This window comes from Photinus pyralis, unplaced genomic scaffold (genome assembly GCF_008802855.1).
Source record: "Photinus pyralis isolate 1611_PpyrPB1 unplaced genomic scaffold, Ppyr1.3 Ppyr1.4_LG7, whole genome shotgun sequence".
In the NCBI taxonomy this organism is placed as follows: domain Eukaryota; kingdom Metazoa; phylum Arthropoda; class Insecta; order Coleoptera; family Lampyridae; genus Photinus; species Photinus pyralis.
Window position 1 is genome coordinate 18,899,206 of NW_022170738.1, and position 17,789 is coordinate 18,916,994.

At 36.4% G+C, this 17,789-nt stretch overlaps 1 protein-coding gene across 2 annotated transcripts in view; it reads left to right on the forward strand.

The window, feature by feature from the left end:
• The window catches only part of LOC116175917 (serine/threonine-protein kinase 32B), a 267,380-nt gene that overhangs the window by 30,993 nt on the left and 218,598 nt on the right, over nt 1-17,789 (forward strand). For both annotated transcript variants that reach the window (XM_031494294.1, XM_031494297.1), the window contains exon 2: nt 261-449. In XM_031494294.1, coding sequence (XP_031350154.1) covers nt 398-449 — 52 coding nt within the window. In that variant the 5' untranslated portion in view covers nt 261-397. The remainder of the gene's footprint in view (nt 1-260; nt 450-17,789) is intronic.

The window sequence follows — 17,789 nt, forward strand, 5'->3', positions numbered from 1 at the left end:
GTATAATTTTATTTGTACTTTAAATTGATCTTTTAAGTTTTGTCATTAGCGACTTAACAGTAATTATTCGTCGCCAAATTTAAATTTTGCCTTCATTTGTCCAATTAAAATTTCGGGAGCGATAACAATTTTTTTTAATTAAAAGGGCATAATTCACTTTTGTGAACTTGAACCTGTGCAAATAACCTACACTACCTAGTAATGATGTAGGTTACGGTTACTCTGTAATCTGATTAAATGACGCTTAATATTGATTACAGGAACTCGGTTCGGACTCTGAAATGTGTATGGAAGTCCATGCTTCAATATCCGATTTTTGTTATTAAATCGTCATAATTGGAGTACACGTTCGAAATGAAGACCTGATACCTTCATTTAAAGGCAGAAAAAAGGTGAAATGGGAGCAAATCAGTCGGGACGAGTGGATAAAACTTTTTATGGCGATGAGGGTAAGTACCGTTCATTTTAATGGGGTAGACGCAATATGTATATAGAGTATTGCTTTGATTATTGGTCTCTTTGAAGTTATATTAAATAGAGAGCGAATCGGAGCACGGAACGGAAATTGGCTTATTTGAACACAATATCATGTTTACTTAGGTTTTTTTAAATTTGTACCTACTGAAAGGACACAATAATAAAAATTATTTGCTGTTTCCTTGCAAAATGAAAATTTCGAAATGATGAAAACAAAAAAACTCGTTTCATATCGCGGGGTTGACACAATGACACGGATAAGGATCTGTTTTACATAATAATAATTGTGAAACAGAAGCGTGAGATGTAATTAAACTCAAGTTTCTTATTACCATCAATGTTTTAATCACACACAAATGAAATAAAAGAACTTCTTATGCAACATAAAGAACAATTTAAAATGTTGTTTATACACATCTACCATGATTTTCTTTTAATTTAAACTCGTACGGTTCTCCTGTGCGCGAATTCTGGTAGCTGAGTCATATACGGATATGGACACATTTTAAATTATGGATTATCTATAAAATTAATTTAATGTGATTTCGTAAGTTTATACGTTATTGAATCTTTCCGCCAAATTTGCAACTTCATTAATTTATTAATTTACTAGCTCTTTGTCAATCTAACACTAGTCTCGTATTCTTCTATCTCGACCCTTGGTAACGCCTATCTTATTGTACCACAATCAAACAAACCACGCGCCCCAAATTCGTATCTTCTTGCAAAGTACTCAAACTCCATTTGCTTCCTTGAAAATTCCACTGAACTGAAATAACACGTTTCATGAAAATAATCATTACCAAAGATTTAATGTAGAAAGTGCAGTCGTATAATTAACATGAGGAAAAAGGGAAATTATGAGGAGCAAGAAGGTAAGATACATAATGTTGAAATATGAGAAATACAAATAGAATGAGAAGAAAAGGGATTAGTAAGAAAAGAGACTAAGAGGAAAAAAGTGAAGAAGCGGAGAAAGTAAGAAAGGAAAAGCACGACAGAGGAAAGGGAAGATAGGAGAGAAAGATGGAAGGAACCCGAAATTGACAATAGAAGAAGAGGATAAAAGAGAAAGAGGACACGAAACAATGTTTTAGAAGGCGAGAAAACAAACAACATCCACAGCAGAAATAAAGATAGAGCATATGAAGAAGAAATCAAGGGCATTAAATCAGAGAAGGAGAAAAGGTGGGAGAAATAGAGACAAGCGTTCGGAAAAAAAGCACTTTACCAAGGTGCTACCAAAGAACAGAAGTGATTCAGTTTTAAAAGAAGCGGGCCAAATGAGCGAAAATGGAAAGAAGGGTGGAGAAGAGATGTCAAGCGAAAAGATAGAACTTCAATTCAAGAGGTCGAAGAGAAGAAAGGTGACAGGGACATACGCCCCAGATATGACACAAAGAGGACGAAACTAATAATATATGAAAGGGAGAAGAACTATCAAAAGAGCGGAGGGAAGGGTTATTACATCACCGTAAAGGTAAAGATCATATAGAAATTTAAAGGGGAATTACGATTATGGTGATAGCGTATAGTATATGCGCGATGGTGCCAAATGAGAAGTTGGAAAAAGAAGTGGAAGAGAAGGGGTTACTGGGGGAAATACGAAATGAATTTAAAAGAGGGTATATGTTCAAGACCGACTAGAGAAAAAAATCTAAGGAAGAATGGAGCAAAAGACATTTTTCATAGATTTTAAGGAGGCGTCTGATAGGGTAGTAAGGCAAAATTAAAATTCACAAAAAGCGCATTTCCACTTGCATTCATTTCCCATTTATAAGATGCAACTTCTGTTAAAATCGTAAAAATCCGGCCACATATATGAAAGATAGCGTTGCAAATGTGCGATCCATTTTTGACGTGCTACGTCAATTTCAGTTTATAAGAAGAATTTCATTTCAATGCCTTTCTAAATAAGAAAGTTGGAACTGCGCATGCGCAAATCTAAATTTTGAACCTAACGTTACATTTTCCTTTATTCCAAGTGCCTATGTATCAAATTTCGTTTAAATTCATCCATAAATAAAAAAAGTTGGCACTGCGCATGCGCAAAACCAAATTTTGAAACTGGCGTTAGATTTTCATTTATTCCTAGTGCCTATGTATCAAATTTCATTCAAATACTTTTATAAATAAAAAAGTTTGCAATTCGGTTTATAAATGGTCGAGATGCGAAAAGGGTACTGTGAATTTTGAATCGATTTGACTCAACTTTTGGCATTGCGTATTATATGGCCAAAGCTTAGCCCATATTGAATTTCGTGCAATTCAGTTCATAACTAACGGAGATGTCAAAGCGATCGGACATTTCTAAACAAACAGACAGACGACAGACAGCAATACAAAATCCTTCCTTGACCTCGACACCATAACGAACCAAATAGCGAAAAAAGTAGAACAATAGCTCCTAAGATAAAGAACTAGTAGCGTCTCAACGAACGAGCGGACGGACGGACGGACAAAATGGCCACAATAGCGCATTTTTTTTTTTGTGAAAATGCGCTAAAAAAGGAATCCTTTAGTTAGGGCTCCTATGTGGATTGCATAAGAAATAACGTGCCTAAGAATTGAATCATGCTATTGTTTGCCATAGTCCATCGCCTTAGTAGTACATTTCGATGGAAAACCAAAATCGACCTTCAGATAGCTTCATTATTATAAAAAGTTGCAAAAAAATAGCGCAAAGTTTAGAACTTTTTCATGTCCACTTATTTTCATGGCACCGAATCATGATACCGAAGGAAAAATACCAAACTTAATAACGATGGTATGAAATAGCTCACATTAAAAACATTAAAACTTGTTTCTCAAAAATTGTAGTGGCTATGAAAATTATTTCGATGCCGCTGAGTTCTACGTGAAAATGTAAAAAAAAACCTTTTTTTTCAATTTCTTTTGCTTCTGATGCTGTGTACGATAAACAACCTACCCTGCATACAAAAGACACGGATAAAATAAAGAGAAGGTTAATGTGAAGGAATGGTAGTAGGAAGAAAGAAGATATGGTCACTGCCACACGAGGACAATACAGTAATAATGACAAAAAAGAAAAAAGAAATGAAGGTAATTGTGGGATGAATGAGAGATACTGGAAAAAAATGGAATGAAAGTAAAGGTTGAAAAATCCAAGGTGAAATGATTTTCAAAAGTGGAAGGAGAACAATAAGAACTGCAAGTGGTGGAAGGGAAGAATGGAAGACGCGTCTGGTTTGCCATACGCAAGGCGATAATGGAGCAAACATACAAATAAAGGAATTAATGAAAAAGAAAGCTGGGGATAAGACAGAATACAAGCAAGGGGAATATGATTAATGAAGTGTAAGAATGAGTTCTAAATAAAAAAAAGGTCCGCGTAAATTTTCATTTATGCAATATGCAATTAGTATGGAAATAACCAGACGGGTTTGAATAGTGTGGGTTATAGCAAGTTTCTGCGATAAGAACAGACGCGGGTCTTAAATTTACGTTGGTTCCGTTTCGGTTTCCCGCTAGGTGATCATGTATATTTTTTAAATATTAGTTGACGTTTGGATCTCGTCTGATGATCATACCAGGTGGATGGATAAGCTACCCTCGGGAGGATTCTCTATTAACACGGCAAGGTGTTTTTCAAGGGGCCTTACCCCCGCATAATTTACTTTAATTATAACTTGGTTGTTATATATTTGAAATATAATTGAACTAATTGGAGTAGGTTTAAAATCTACTGCTATAATTTATCGTCATTTCTGGTAAATTCAGTGCCGTCCTGCACGCCACTGTCCTTGTTGGTCGGGTATCTTCGGACATTGAAGCTGTTCGTTTTCTCATCGTCAATATTCCGGTAACGCATATTTTCGTTCAAGAAAAATTGTTAAATTTGCCTCTGCTTCGCAGAAAACCGTTTCAAACAAGATCCTCCCAGAAAGCGTAATTCACTCAGGATGTGATTACTCTTGAAAAATGAACTTTCAAGAAGGTATTGTAATTCCTCCCATCAGTTCTTTCCATTCTTTCCCCCTCAGAGGGCTTTAAAATTAAATAGGTATGGCGTGCTGTAGGTATCTGATCTACTATTATTAAGTCAATGTGCATATTGGGGAAATAATTTGCGAACAATAGATGCCTATCCAACAATGACGAACCGAGAAAAAGCTCAGAGAAAGGCAAACGAGACTCATTGTTTCCCCGCGTATCCTACACGTTTATAAAGCGTCAAACGACAGCGCTATACCTAAGCAGTCTTGTATATGAACATTTTGTTGAAAAGATAAATTAATATTTGGAAGCTTTGAGCCTTTAAACCGCTCAATTGAATGGCGTTTATGAGAAATGTGCCAGGCATAGACAAATTCTTGTTTCATTTACACGACTCTGTGTTGACAGTTTTCATTTGCTGCAATTAATTACTATTATAGGTATCATTTTTAATGCTTGAATGAGGCAACAACCAAAACTTTTTTGTTCAGCAAGGGAATATGAAACATTATATCAATTACCTAACTAGAAGTCGATTGCTACTCACGGAAACGATCGTACCACGTTGTATCAATAAAACCTGCACGGAATTTTTTTCCCTTTAATAACGCATCTATAAAAATCATCCAACCACCAAAAAAGTATTTGCCTGGGTATAGACTTTGTAAACGCTTCAAACCAGAAAAAAATTCTTTAAGGGCTCATCCATACGGACAGGACGAATGATTAAACTGCGCCTTTTTTAATTCGTTAAAAAAAATCGGTTGCAATAGCCCACTAAAAAAACTGATCCACTTTGTTGGGAGAGTTCCACGCAGTTACAACTCACGAAAATGTACCTATGAAGGCAAGTTCGAAGCAGCCTTCTCGCATTCGGTAATTGCCTATCAATGTGATCAAATCCATAATCGAGAATATCGATATCATCGGTAAGGGTTAAAGCACCCTACCCTACTGGCAAAAAATATCGCATATTGCCAACAGCTAGATATCTTGTAACACGGCAACCATTTTTCATCCTGAAACCGTTAAAAGGTTCTACTGAACTGTGTCTGGTTTGATTGGCACATAATATGCGAAGTGTAGTTGCAGGAATTTATAACCACCGTTTAATTTCACGATGCAGAGCGTTAAGATATAAAAAGAACATTGACGGAACGTTAGTAACATTAGTGGTAAAATACTCGTTCGAATTTACTCATGTCCCGTAATTCCCAGAAGATGTCTCCTTTAAGTTTATTACTATAAATAAATTAGATTCCTTTATAATTGTTGACTACTTTAATAGATTTGTTATAGTCAACAGACTTATAAATAAGACTATTGAAGGCAGTGTTTATACTGAAGAACATTTTATCCGTTTAAGGGATACCTCAGGAAATTTTCTTGAATAAAGGATGTAACGGTTGCAATTTTGAAATTTATTTTTTCGTTAAACATGGGAAACATCACGATACACTTATACACGGTATGCTCATTATTTTTCTCAAACGCGTTTTCTACTGCGCATTACGTCACCTGCGAACGTGTGGCGCCAAAATTCAAATGTTTACGCAAGGCCCGACCCAGTAGACATGTCACGCGTGACAGTTTGCAACTTATCAGGTGTATGTACGAGCTTTAGCGTTAATTTGTTAATAGCTAATTAATCATGGTGAAAATTCCAAAATGCCAGGTTGTGTAGTGGCCACGAACTTATAAGTAGTGGCTCAATTCTAATAGAAAAACAAAAGGAACGAAAATAAAATACTTTCGATTTCCGAAAATTGAAGACTTTTCTCTAAAATGGATTGTTGCAAGTCGTCGTAAGGACAAAATTAACTTGAAAAATGGTGTTACATTAATATTAAGTGGTGTATTTAAGTCTTTCCATTGCTGTTTAATTCTATAGCCTGTATTTGTTCTGAACATTCTGAAGCAAGCCGTTTTGAAGCACCGCTAAGGGATCGACTTCATAATTATACCTACTTTTGACAACAGCGGACATTTGAAACCTGATGCATTGTCTACTTTAAAACTACCACGTAATAATGAAAATCAAAATAAAAGGGAAATGGAAGAGAGATACGACCTTTTGATAACGCATTAAGTACATAAATTTACTGAAAAAGTCGCACTTCATGCTTAGGGCCAATATTTTTTATTAGAGTTTATTTCATACGATCACGAAATTCCAGAAAAACCAGACGCGACGATCTCTACACAAATCAGTGTGATTTGTCGATCTAAGAAGCGTAATTTTGCTCTATATTCTGTGGTTTTGTTCGCACGTGACGTCACGCTAGATGCGCAAGAGCATACCGTTGTAAGTGTATCGTGGGAAACATACACATATACCGCTTTATAGTAAACGTGTACGAAATTATGTCTAGAGATAAGAGTGAGAAAGGTGTGCGTTTCGAGTAAAACGCAGTTCTAGCTCCAACAGTGTGTCATTTCGGCTTTTCTAGCGGGTGAAATACTAATGCAACGGTAGAGCCGACATTATTAGCTCAACTACAAGAACAAGCACGCGAGACTTAGGTGCGAGAATATTAATTTGCGTAACTGCGAAGATTCGCAGTGGGACTTTGAAAGCGAATACGTACATTTAGTTCGTGAAATTTTATCGGGTGAACTAGGAGCAAAAAAACATATAAATTGATGCATTCGTTCCGTTTTCCATGGCGCAGCAAAGAAAACATTGTGTTATCGCCGACTTTAATTTTGCGAAGAGAGCGAGTATATAACTTCGAGTGTTGTATATACCTGAGTAAATTGCCGTTAATAACTTGCAGAGCCGTTTGTTTTCGTATTGCCAAATTTACGCGAATAAACTCATCCCCGTAACGACACCATGTTTTACATTATCAGAACGGTATTAATGAACCAATTGAAATTAAAGCTTACCGTTATAAATAAAAAACTTATTTATTAATCAATTCACTTGATTCATTAACAACGATAGCAGGTTCTTCGCGTACACCATCGATTTACAAAGGAGTGTTGCATAAAATATAATGCTTTTAGCATAAGCAATAGAGTTCTGCGCTTGTTTAACGTTAACCATATGCTTTGAACACAAAGTTTGAAAGCCATAAAAATGTTAAAAGCAATTAGGGCCAAGAATAACAACTAAGTTTACACGTACCTAATTATCTCCACAATAGATTTCCGATCTTAACTAGATGACGATTAATCATGATTCGTTTCAGAAGCCTCTGCCTAGAAAACAGAAAGAGACCTTAGTAACAGTTTTCTTTGCGTAAATGTCGTTCTCTTGAATCTCTTTAATTAAGTATGTATTTCAAATGCTTTCCTCGCGGTCAGTATTTGAATGGTCGACGGTATTTACCTCGAGTGATCAAAAAAGACTCTAAGTAAGTAAGTAGTTTTTGCTGGTGACACGAGAAAGAGTTCTCAGTCTCAGGACGGTATTTATGTACTGTTTCTATTAAGCTGTTCTATGTCGCAAGTTTGGCAATAGTAACGGGTTTTATTTAAATCAGTTTTTTTCATTTTTTAATAGTATATTATTATACGAGTTTAATAAGACGCTGTATTATCACACGAGTGTGTTTGAAGCACGACGAGCGTAGCGAGGAGTGCTTCAATGGAACGAGTGTGATAATACGTCTTATTAAACAAGTGTAATATACTATTTTCTCTACTTTGCTTTACTGAATTCTTGGAATTTCGGCTGCTCAATTTACCGTATTAAACTAGGGACTTTTGTGACAGTTGATAACCCTGTATGTTCAAATTAACACTGATCTAGTAGCAGTGAAACAAATTCAACGCCAACTTGGCAAATAGCCGAAGCAGAATACAGTAACCAAATAATAATGCAGTCACCTATGGCGCTACCACCCTACCTGCAATTCCTCCTCTCACTGTCAACTCGACTCAAATAAGTATAGGCAGCGCACCCTTGCTCTAGCTCAGGGAGACGGGTGGGGTTCCACGTTGGCCGGAACCAAATCCTAAAAGTGATACAAAAAGTTGTGGGCGCCACCGACTCGGATTCCCAACCGCTGCTCTAGTACCGGGAGTCGGTCCGTAGATGATAATTTAAAGAAAGAATCGAGCGACAGCTCACGTACCCAGGGTACTCACACACTCTCGCAATCAGAACACAAATACATACAACTTGACTAGCCCTCTTTAATAACTATTTAACAAATCTCCAAAAAAAAAAAATTGTAAGTAATAACAAGAGTAAATAATAGAATCTGCAACTCGTACCACACAAACCAATTAAACGGTCGCCGAATCAAGTACCCAAAAATCTCCCTCCCCCCTTTTAAAATAACAACAAGCAATAAATAATCCAAAATTTAAAGGACAACAATCAACCCCCCTATGACTTCGACGTCGAACACCCGAGTAGCAGGGAATAATATCGGATTTCCGATTTAACTGCTACCTCAAAAACGTACCAAGCAAATGTACGCAATACGAGCTATTACACCGATCAGTTACACATAAATATTTAAGATACCTGGTGATGCATCACAAATAATCAATTTGGGGCCGCCTGATTTGCTGCCACCCAACACACAAGATTCAATAAATAAATATAATATCAGATTTACCACAGTGCGAAATCACAGAAGGTTACCCATATTAAAAATCTACCATGCATAAATAACATATATAAAACCCCTTAAGTGTTATGACAATTACCAGCAGCTATCACTGGTCCCCACCCTAATAAAGGAAACAAATAATTTCCAACAAGAAAAATATGTGACACACAAATAAATGTACTTGATTATGCCAGTGACGCTATTCAATAGGTATGTTAATTAAGTGAACTCAAAATCGTCACATTTAACCGGCTATGCCAGGTTCCAATATTAATTACACAACCAACAATCTCCCAGTATCTTACTTGAGATACGAAGGACTTCAACTAATTACTAACAAGTCGGGTTAAGCCAACAGCTAAATAGAATCTATCAGATTCTCTGCTAGTAATAATTTACGTGAAATTCCAAACCTCGCATCAAAAGTAACGTTTTCCAGAGGTGTCACCAGCATGTACACGAAACAACCAACAATCCACTTAGCTGTGCGGGTCCTCGCCTATCGGTAAACTCGAAGGGATCGCAATGGGACGGTAACGGTGAACAGCAAAATCGGCAACGATGTCTCGGAGCTGTCTCCGACCAGAACGATCAAGTTCTCGGACAGGTGTCGCGCTCGAACTTGGTACACGACGATTCCACCCAGTTAACGGCTTCCCTCAATTACAGCCATGCATAAAATTCCTCCGACGTTACGACAAATAACCCTCCATGCGGTACAGACAATCACAGTTAAACAGGTCTCCCCGGAACTCGAACTCGAACAGTTTTACATATCCTTCGCAGCTCACATCCAATACCAAATCTCCAGTCTGATTACACGAGACCCACGACTGTTCCCACGCCGATAAGTGACAAAACAAATACTAGATTCACGTGGTAATGTAGATCCGTCCCCAAATCCGCTGCAAATATACCCCGTATGAAATAACGAAATGACCACAAAAGAGTAAGGAATGACTCTTACCTTCGACCTGAAGCGGATGATCAAAATAAATGCCGATAAACGCCTTGTTGCATAAAACCCGGCCAAGCCGCGTGCTAGACCAAAGCACCAATTAAGTGGATATCAATTAAATCCCGCTAAACGGCATCGAGACAACTCCCCAAATATCCAATTCCAATATCCAAACGGATGCCTCAATGAACACAATTAATTCCAACTTTTAAATGCGCAACATTTCTTTTCGGCGTGCTAACACAAAATGCACTCAGATCGCCATTTCCTTGTCCCACCACCGGCTTTTTAATCGTAAACCCCAAGGTAACGGAATAGGGACTCCAAGCGGTAAAAAGAGAAATTACCTCACGGTGGCCAAATCTATACACGACACAATCCATACTGCCTAAAGTTATAACTGGCCGTTACACAAATTCAAATAATCTGTCATTTAATTTGGATGTAAATTTTTTTGAAATGGAACACATTACCGTATGTAAACACAACCACGCACCATTCGTACACTTCACTCAGACTTCTATTCGTTTCATGCAGGTTCACATTGACCCTATTCCACCTACCGGACTATCCTACTGTCTGATCTGATGGCTCTGGGTAAGTATATTTGATGGCCAAGGACTATCCTCTCAAAATCATAACCACAGAGGAAGTGGCTGAAGCTTTTGTCACCTTTTGGCTATCACGGTTAAATTCCCATCATCTATCAGGGACGTTTTTTGTACCCTCAACATTGTTTTCGGCAATGATTCCACACCTGCAGTTACCACTCAGCAGCCAAAGGAACAAATTAATTGCTAACTCAAAGCAATGTTCGTGTGCAGCCCAATGCGTCCTGGCTCGAGGTGCTCCCTATCGTTCTGCTTGGAATCTGTAGCATTTTCACGGAGAACTTTCAAGCTTCCTCAGCCGAGTTTGTTTACGGTTACACCCTTCAACCTCGATGGGAAACCTTGTAACGATTTAGAAACTTAAATTGCAATTGAAATAATATAACTATAGGGATTATACCTTGAATATAACATGAAATCGGATAAGTTCGCATCAGCTATAATACAAAGTGGTACATTACTAATGTTCAAAGCAACACAATTAAATTAAAGACATTTACTGATTTTAAAATGAAAGTAACATTGTAGAGTTGGAAATCTTTTAGGTGTTAAGTGACCCCCATCGTGCTTGCGTGCATCCAAATCGATGCACTCATAACGGTTAAAATGACGAGAACACAGCCTTCTTTTTACATCCTCGAATTCCAATAGTTCACATGCTTGCAGCCACCATTCTTGTTACTTTTTTACTTGGGAATCTAAAAGCAAGTATGGCATAAATGAATTGCAGATAATTGCATTTACTTACTGCCATGTAACCGAAGAATCCACTTTCCCACAAGTACCTGCATTCTTTATTTCTAAGTAATAAACACACTAAAATTGCCAAACATTAGGTATTTCTTTACAATTATTGTGGATCACTTACCTACACTGATTTATATAACTATAGGAAAGTCTTCTTTACTATTAAACTTACACAAAAGTTCAATATTTCATTATCAAAACAAACAATTTAACCTCAATCACTGACGTTTGACATTGACATATTCTGTGCCGCGACGGATGTTACCAATATACGACAAATAAAAATCACCAAAAACACGTTAATAATAGCCTTCATAATTAAACTGTTTTTGATATAATAATGAGTCGAATAGTAACACAAAGTAGATAAAATTTTTATTTGAGCGAATGGTTACTGCGTGTGAAAGTTGGCGGCGCCAGAAAGTCGTGAGACGAGACGAAATTAACTAGAATTACGTAACGATCTTGCGGATGATAGATCCGCTCGTTTTCAGGGTGTTGTGTGGCTCGTGTTTTATCGAATTTATGGGAAATCGGTCGCGTGTGCGTGTGATTAGACCTGTATTTCTAGAGATTTCATTAGTTGCGAAAAAGTTAGCTGATTGGAGAACAGATTCGAATGTTCTCGATGGGGATCGTTTTGAGAAATGAATGTCGTTGGTACAGTGGCTATTATAAAGACAGTGTGGTGTCATAATGCTCCATGCCGACCTTGTTTTTTTTCCAATTTATCATTGAGCTGATTGGTTCAATCGAACTAGTAGATTTTTCCTTATTGTACCATGGATTTTTCAATGGTTACAATGTGATGCCACAATTGTGTCTGACAAGCTAAATTCATTAACTTGGTTTCCAGTTTAATTTATACCAATCCGGTGTATTTGGTCAAAACATGGCGGATCTCTCAACTACCAATAGAAAATAATACCACGTCGTGTTCCGCGAACCAGATATAGTGCGAAACAAGCAAAGTCAAGTTGGTAACCGGAATGACTTCTATTTTTGTGCAAAAATTCGCGTTGAACCATCGATGAGAACACATCAATCATCTTTAATTTACCTTAGGATGGATGTATATTTTTGTGTTAAACACCTTCGTGGATATCAATTCGACCACCAGTGAACATTACTTATTTAGAAGTTGCGAGTGTCGGCAGTAGTAAATGGTATTCAATGAAGTTTATCTCGTGCGAATTGCGAATTAACTACGGCTAGTGGAAGCATTAAACGCACGTAAATAAAATTAAATCAGTGGAATTTCCCCAAGGTGAACGAACCTATTGCACCACATGATTTAATTGTTGTCGGAAGTAGGTAGTTGATTTGATTGTACCTTTTAATGATATTGTATATTTTATGTGTGAACCTGTGAACCCATCTAAAAGGTATTAAAGTTGGCGTTTGAAATTAACATTAAATATTGATAATCCCCCAGTTCGTACTATTCTATTCTTCAGAGGGTGAATTGTTTTATAAAAAATAGGCAATAGTTAGTCTCATTTATAGTTAAAAAGAGTACGCTTCACCAAAAAATTGACTCAGCAGCAATTTGAAAAACTGGATGGTGGAACGCCTTTTCTACTCTTTATTACAACTTTGATTGATAAACTGGCTTTTTAACGTAACTCCAAATATAGCACAACGAAATGTTTTGCACCTTAGACCCCAACGGTTTCGTGGTAATAATTTATTTAAATCTGACGGTGTAAATATTCACGTACGTAATAAGAAAGTAACTTATTCGCATTGCATTTTCAGTTGAATATAAATCCACCGCCCATTAGGTTTCGGTATACGACGAAGCTTTCTTGTTGCCTAAAAACCGCTTCTTATTACTTGTCCAGCTTGAAACGACAGCTCCCACTGAATGTATAAATTACCGACGACAATAAATTCGGCGGTGGCACAATCTTCCATTGAGCGGCTAACGATTCTCTTACGGATTTCGGATTGAACGTTTAATTAACATAGATTCTCTTGAGGAATTTCGCTCTTCCACCCGATTTCTGCTTAAGTACTCACCAAATCCCAAATACAAAACGAAGCCCAACCCAAACCAAGCTCTATGTAGTCACCCTTTTCGACAAATCAGGAAGCAAGATAATTCGAGATTTATTTCGAACTTTTATTGCGTTAAAAATGCAGGAAAAAGAAATAATAAAGATGTTTTAATTAAAACAGTTGAGCATAAGATAACAAAAGAGAATATTTAAGCATACATTAAAAAGAAGCTGGAAGACAGATTTCGAAAAAAATCTTTTTTATGATACCTGAATCACAATCTCCGTTTTAAACACTCAAATGCGTGCGAAAAAGGGCCTTTAAAACACACGTGCTTTAAAGTTGCTAAGTAACGATACTTCCAGTATGACTTTTGAAACTGTCATCTGGATGAAATAAAAAATCCTCTTAGGTCGCTTTCTGTAAATGCAGAACATTTCTTTGGCTTTTGTACCTATCCTTTGGTTGAAGCTTTCACAAACGCGCGTAATTTAGGGTATGCTTCCAAATCTGTTCCACTTTTTAATCGCAGCATTGCTTTAAAGTTTTGAATGAATGCACCAAAATATAGAAGATTTAAATACCTTTGACATTTCCTTCATATATGCCAGCATTATGGATGCATTTAAGACTTTATTCGTAAGTAACTTCCTATTCCATCCATGGAAACAACTTTTCATATTCTTTATAATAGCCTTTACTGGATTTGGATTTTACACCTACCAGATGTTTAGATTTTACAACATCCGATTTAATGGACGGTATAATATCTTTTTCAACGGAAATCGTTTAATTCACAAAGACGATGATTTTTATAAGCAAACGTCAAGTGACATTTCCATGGCAATCGTGGAATTACGAACACCCAGCCCACTTAATTAGACATGTATTCGAGTATAACGTCAATATGATTTCATTGTATTTCCTATTTTTAAATTATACTGCAGGTATAATAAAAAATACTATAAGATACACGTGTATAATTGGTCTTTAAAGCACTTGCAACGTTAAAGGCACTCCGCTTTGCGTCGTGCCCTTAAACTCGTTGCGCGTGCTTTAAAGACTTGATTATACACTTGTATCTTAATATACTATATTAACATCCAACACGTTGATTTATGATGTGAAAAACCGTGTATTTCTTAAAACTGTTTTTTCAGTTTTTGGCGATTTTCTCGAATTTTTGCTACAGGAATAATATTTTTTTATTTTTGTTTATTAAAATATAAGTCTTCCCGAAAATTTTGCTACACTGCGCACCTCTGTAAGATGAAAAAAAAATAGATTTTTCATCCCCTTGAAAAAGAGGTGTTTTTTTCAGAACTCGTGAGATCTCGGAAACGGTTCAACTTTACGGGCCCAAAAAATTGCCTTCTTTTTTATCATAAAACAAGCTGTGTTTACTCCCAATTTCAAACCCCTACGACTTTTTTTCGCAAAAATAAGAATAAAAAACGAAAAAAACAGTTTTTCCGGTTTTTCTAGGAAAATTGGGGGTTATGTGAAAATAGTGCAGATACAAAAGTTGCTCATTTTTTTAATTTCTATAACTTTTGCATTGAACATTTTCGTCTAAAATTAATAGTTTTACCCTAGGTTTTGCCAAAATTTGCTAAATCAATCTTTCCACCCCTTTCAACCCCCGGGATTTCACCCGCGAAAAAATTCAGCTGTTTTAATTATTTTTTCACAATTTCTAATCATTTCACCTGCCTGAAAAACCCGGTTCCGCCCAGTAACTAATTTTTTTTAAATAAATTATTTTAGAGCTATTTAGCCTGGACTAGTAGATAATTTACCCAATCCCAGTAACAGCCCTCCGTAAATTAAATCAGACGACTTCGTTAATTAAAAACGACGGAGGGGATGTATAATAGAACAAATACAAGAATGCAAGCCATATTATGCTATACCTTAAATAGCGTCTGCGGAGTTTTCTCCTAAATCAATAAGTGTATGTACACCTCATATAGCAGGAAATAAAATAAGTAGCTATATGTATGCATGGGGATCGTGGTTTCCCTCACGTACTTCCTCATTACGTACCTATACATAATGGCCATATGTTTTCCAACTTCGTTCCAGGCTTCCCTTTCTAAAAAAGAAGGCTAGACGAATGGTTCCCAGCAAACAGTAGATAAACCAATGGTAAAAAGATTGATAAGAATATAAGAACTGGACTGGGAGTCGCAATGCGAAAATTTCCACAAGCAATTTATCGAAAATTCGGTTGAAAAGACAGATTATTTACTGTGTGAAATTTATGTAAAGCTTAATACGCGTTTAAAGTTGCACTACCCTTATTTCGTGATGCGTCGATTTGTCAAAGATGACGGCAATAAAAGAACAATCAATCTTCTCTGTGATGCACCTATTTCTACAGATAATCAATCCTCCCCTTGGCACTCTTAACCGTTTAACGGAGGCGTCGAAGTGATTTTACAAGAGGAGAATAATACATCGAAACAAAGCGTTCATGATGCAAGGCAACTGAACACACAATACGTCTGTAGGGCTTCGTAATTAGCCCTACCTTCTCTCACAAAACCATACCTATTCATTTGCTGACTAGTCTCGGGCGTTGTGGTTGTTTACAAGCTGTAATTTGGACTTAATGAGAAACATACTTTTTGGTTTGATCTAGAAACACCGAGGTCAAATGTAATTACTTACGAAGGGGTTGGAGTGCCGCCGGTTTCTTGAACTGTCAGCGTAATTGGTTTGTACTTTGGAGGATTATTAATTGGGCATTCTAATTAAGTTTCATAATTCATAATTATAAAAATGTAAGATTGCACATGTGGTTTGCTTTTGTCAAGCACAGATCGTATGGATTTAAGTAGTGAGTTGATTAATAGCCATTGCGAATTAAGAACTTCGTCTACATTTTAAGAATTGTTCACAACTTTTAGGGGCAAAGGACGTTCAAAAAGGAAAAGGTTTAGGTATTAGCGATGGCCCGAAAAACCATCTATTTCTACGTAGACGCAAGGAATAAAAGTTTATATGAAGGTTCTCGTATTTATATAAATAATATCTAGGTTACATCAAAGAGTAAATTATGGTTATTCTTTGGTTACATCTCAGAAATGAAAATAGGAAATCTCAGAAACTATTACAGAAATGTGCATGATACATTGTGCTTAATGTCCGTCCTCAGAATTCTGAAATTGAAATATTGCGGACACATCACACAGTAAACATACCGTAGATGTTACACTTACAGGAAACTATATATGATGAAACATGTCAAAAACAACAATACAAATTTATTTTTCTATTTCGGTGTCACAATGACGATTTTGTACAACTGTTTTCGGACAGTTGCACAAAGACAGTGATTATAGTAGTTTTTTTTGGTAACTCATCTCTTAAGTTGGCAGTTACTAGTTAGTACAAGTCTCAGAGTAAGAAATAAAGATAGAGTACGCGTACGCTATAACAACGTGAACGTTTGTTTTGAACCAACATCTCACCGTTGAGAGGTAGAAAGTAAACATTAGTCAGTGGCGTAAGGTTTATTTATTTTTATGGGCAACAAAGTTTATGTTTTGTTTACATGTGCAAACGTAATAACGTATCACTAAATATTTATGACCAAAAGCTGTATGTGTTTGAAAGGTCCCTATTGATCTATGATAAGGTATAGTGATACTTCAAAGTGGAAACTTAGAAGGAAATCTAAACACATTAAAATTAAAATGCACGTCTATGACTTCAAAACACATACGGATGAAAGGTTATGTTAGGTAATTCAATAATTCCACAAATAATACAGCTTTTCCCCATTTCAAAGTGCTCCCATAAATCAATACACCATAATCGAATAAGTCCTCCACTATAAAAACGCCTAAAAATTAAGGAATCACGTTTTAACGAAATAAACAAAATACCTCTCAACGGAAAACAAAGTTACAGCGTTGCCGTTGTGGTGCACTAATCACCATAACTTTTCTTGTTACGCCGTTTAATTGTAAGTTAAAATTGTTTGGGTTACTGAACTCTTATAAGCATCTAAAAATCCATTTAGATTACTCGAGATGCATATTATTAATATTCCCTTAAAAACTATCTCGTGAAATGTGACAACTTAGCCTCCTGCAATGTTAGTAAACAAACGAGATGATGGCACGCATAGATAAGCATCAAGGCATCTCTATCTTTACTTCTTACTCTGAGGTACAAGTAGGTACTTCATTGGGTACTTCCATGTTTGAACTTCAAAATGTCAGTTTTACTACGCTGCCAACCTAAAACTTAACGGCATAAAAAGTGTTCCCACCATAAAACATGTTAGTTCTAATGTTCCCTATAGTTTCTAATATTGATTTTTTTAATTAAATTGAATCACCGAAATAGAAAAAATAGTATGAAAAACGCGTGTTACAATGCTTTATTGTAATACTCCTACCTTGCGGATACTCGTGGCTACGCTTCGCGTCGCCACTCGTGCCACAAGATAGTCGTATT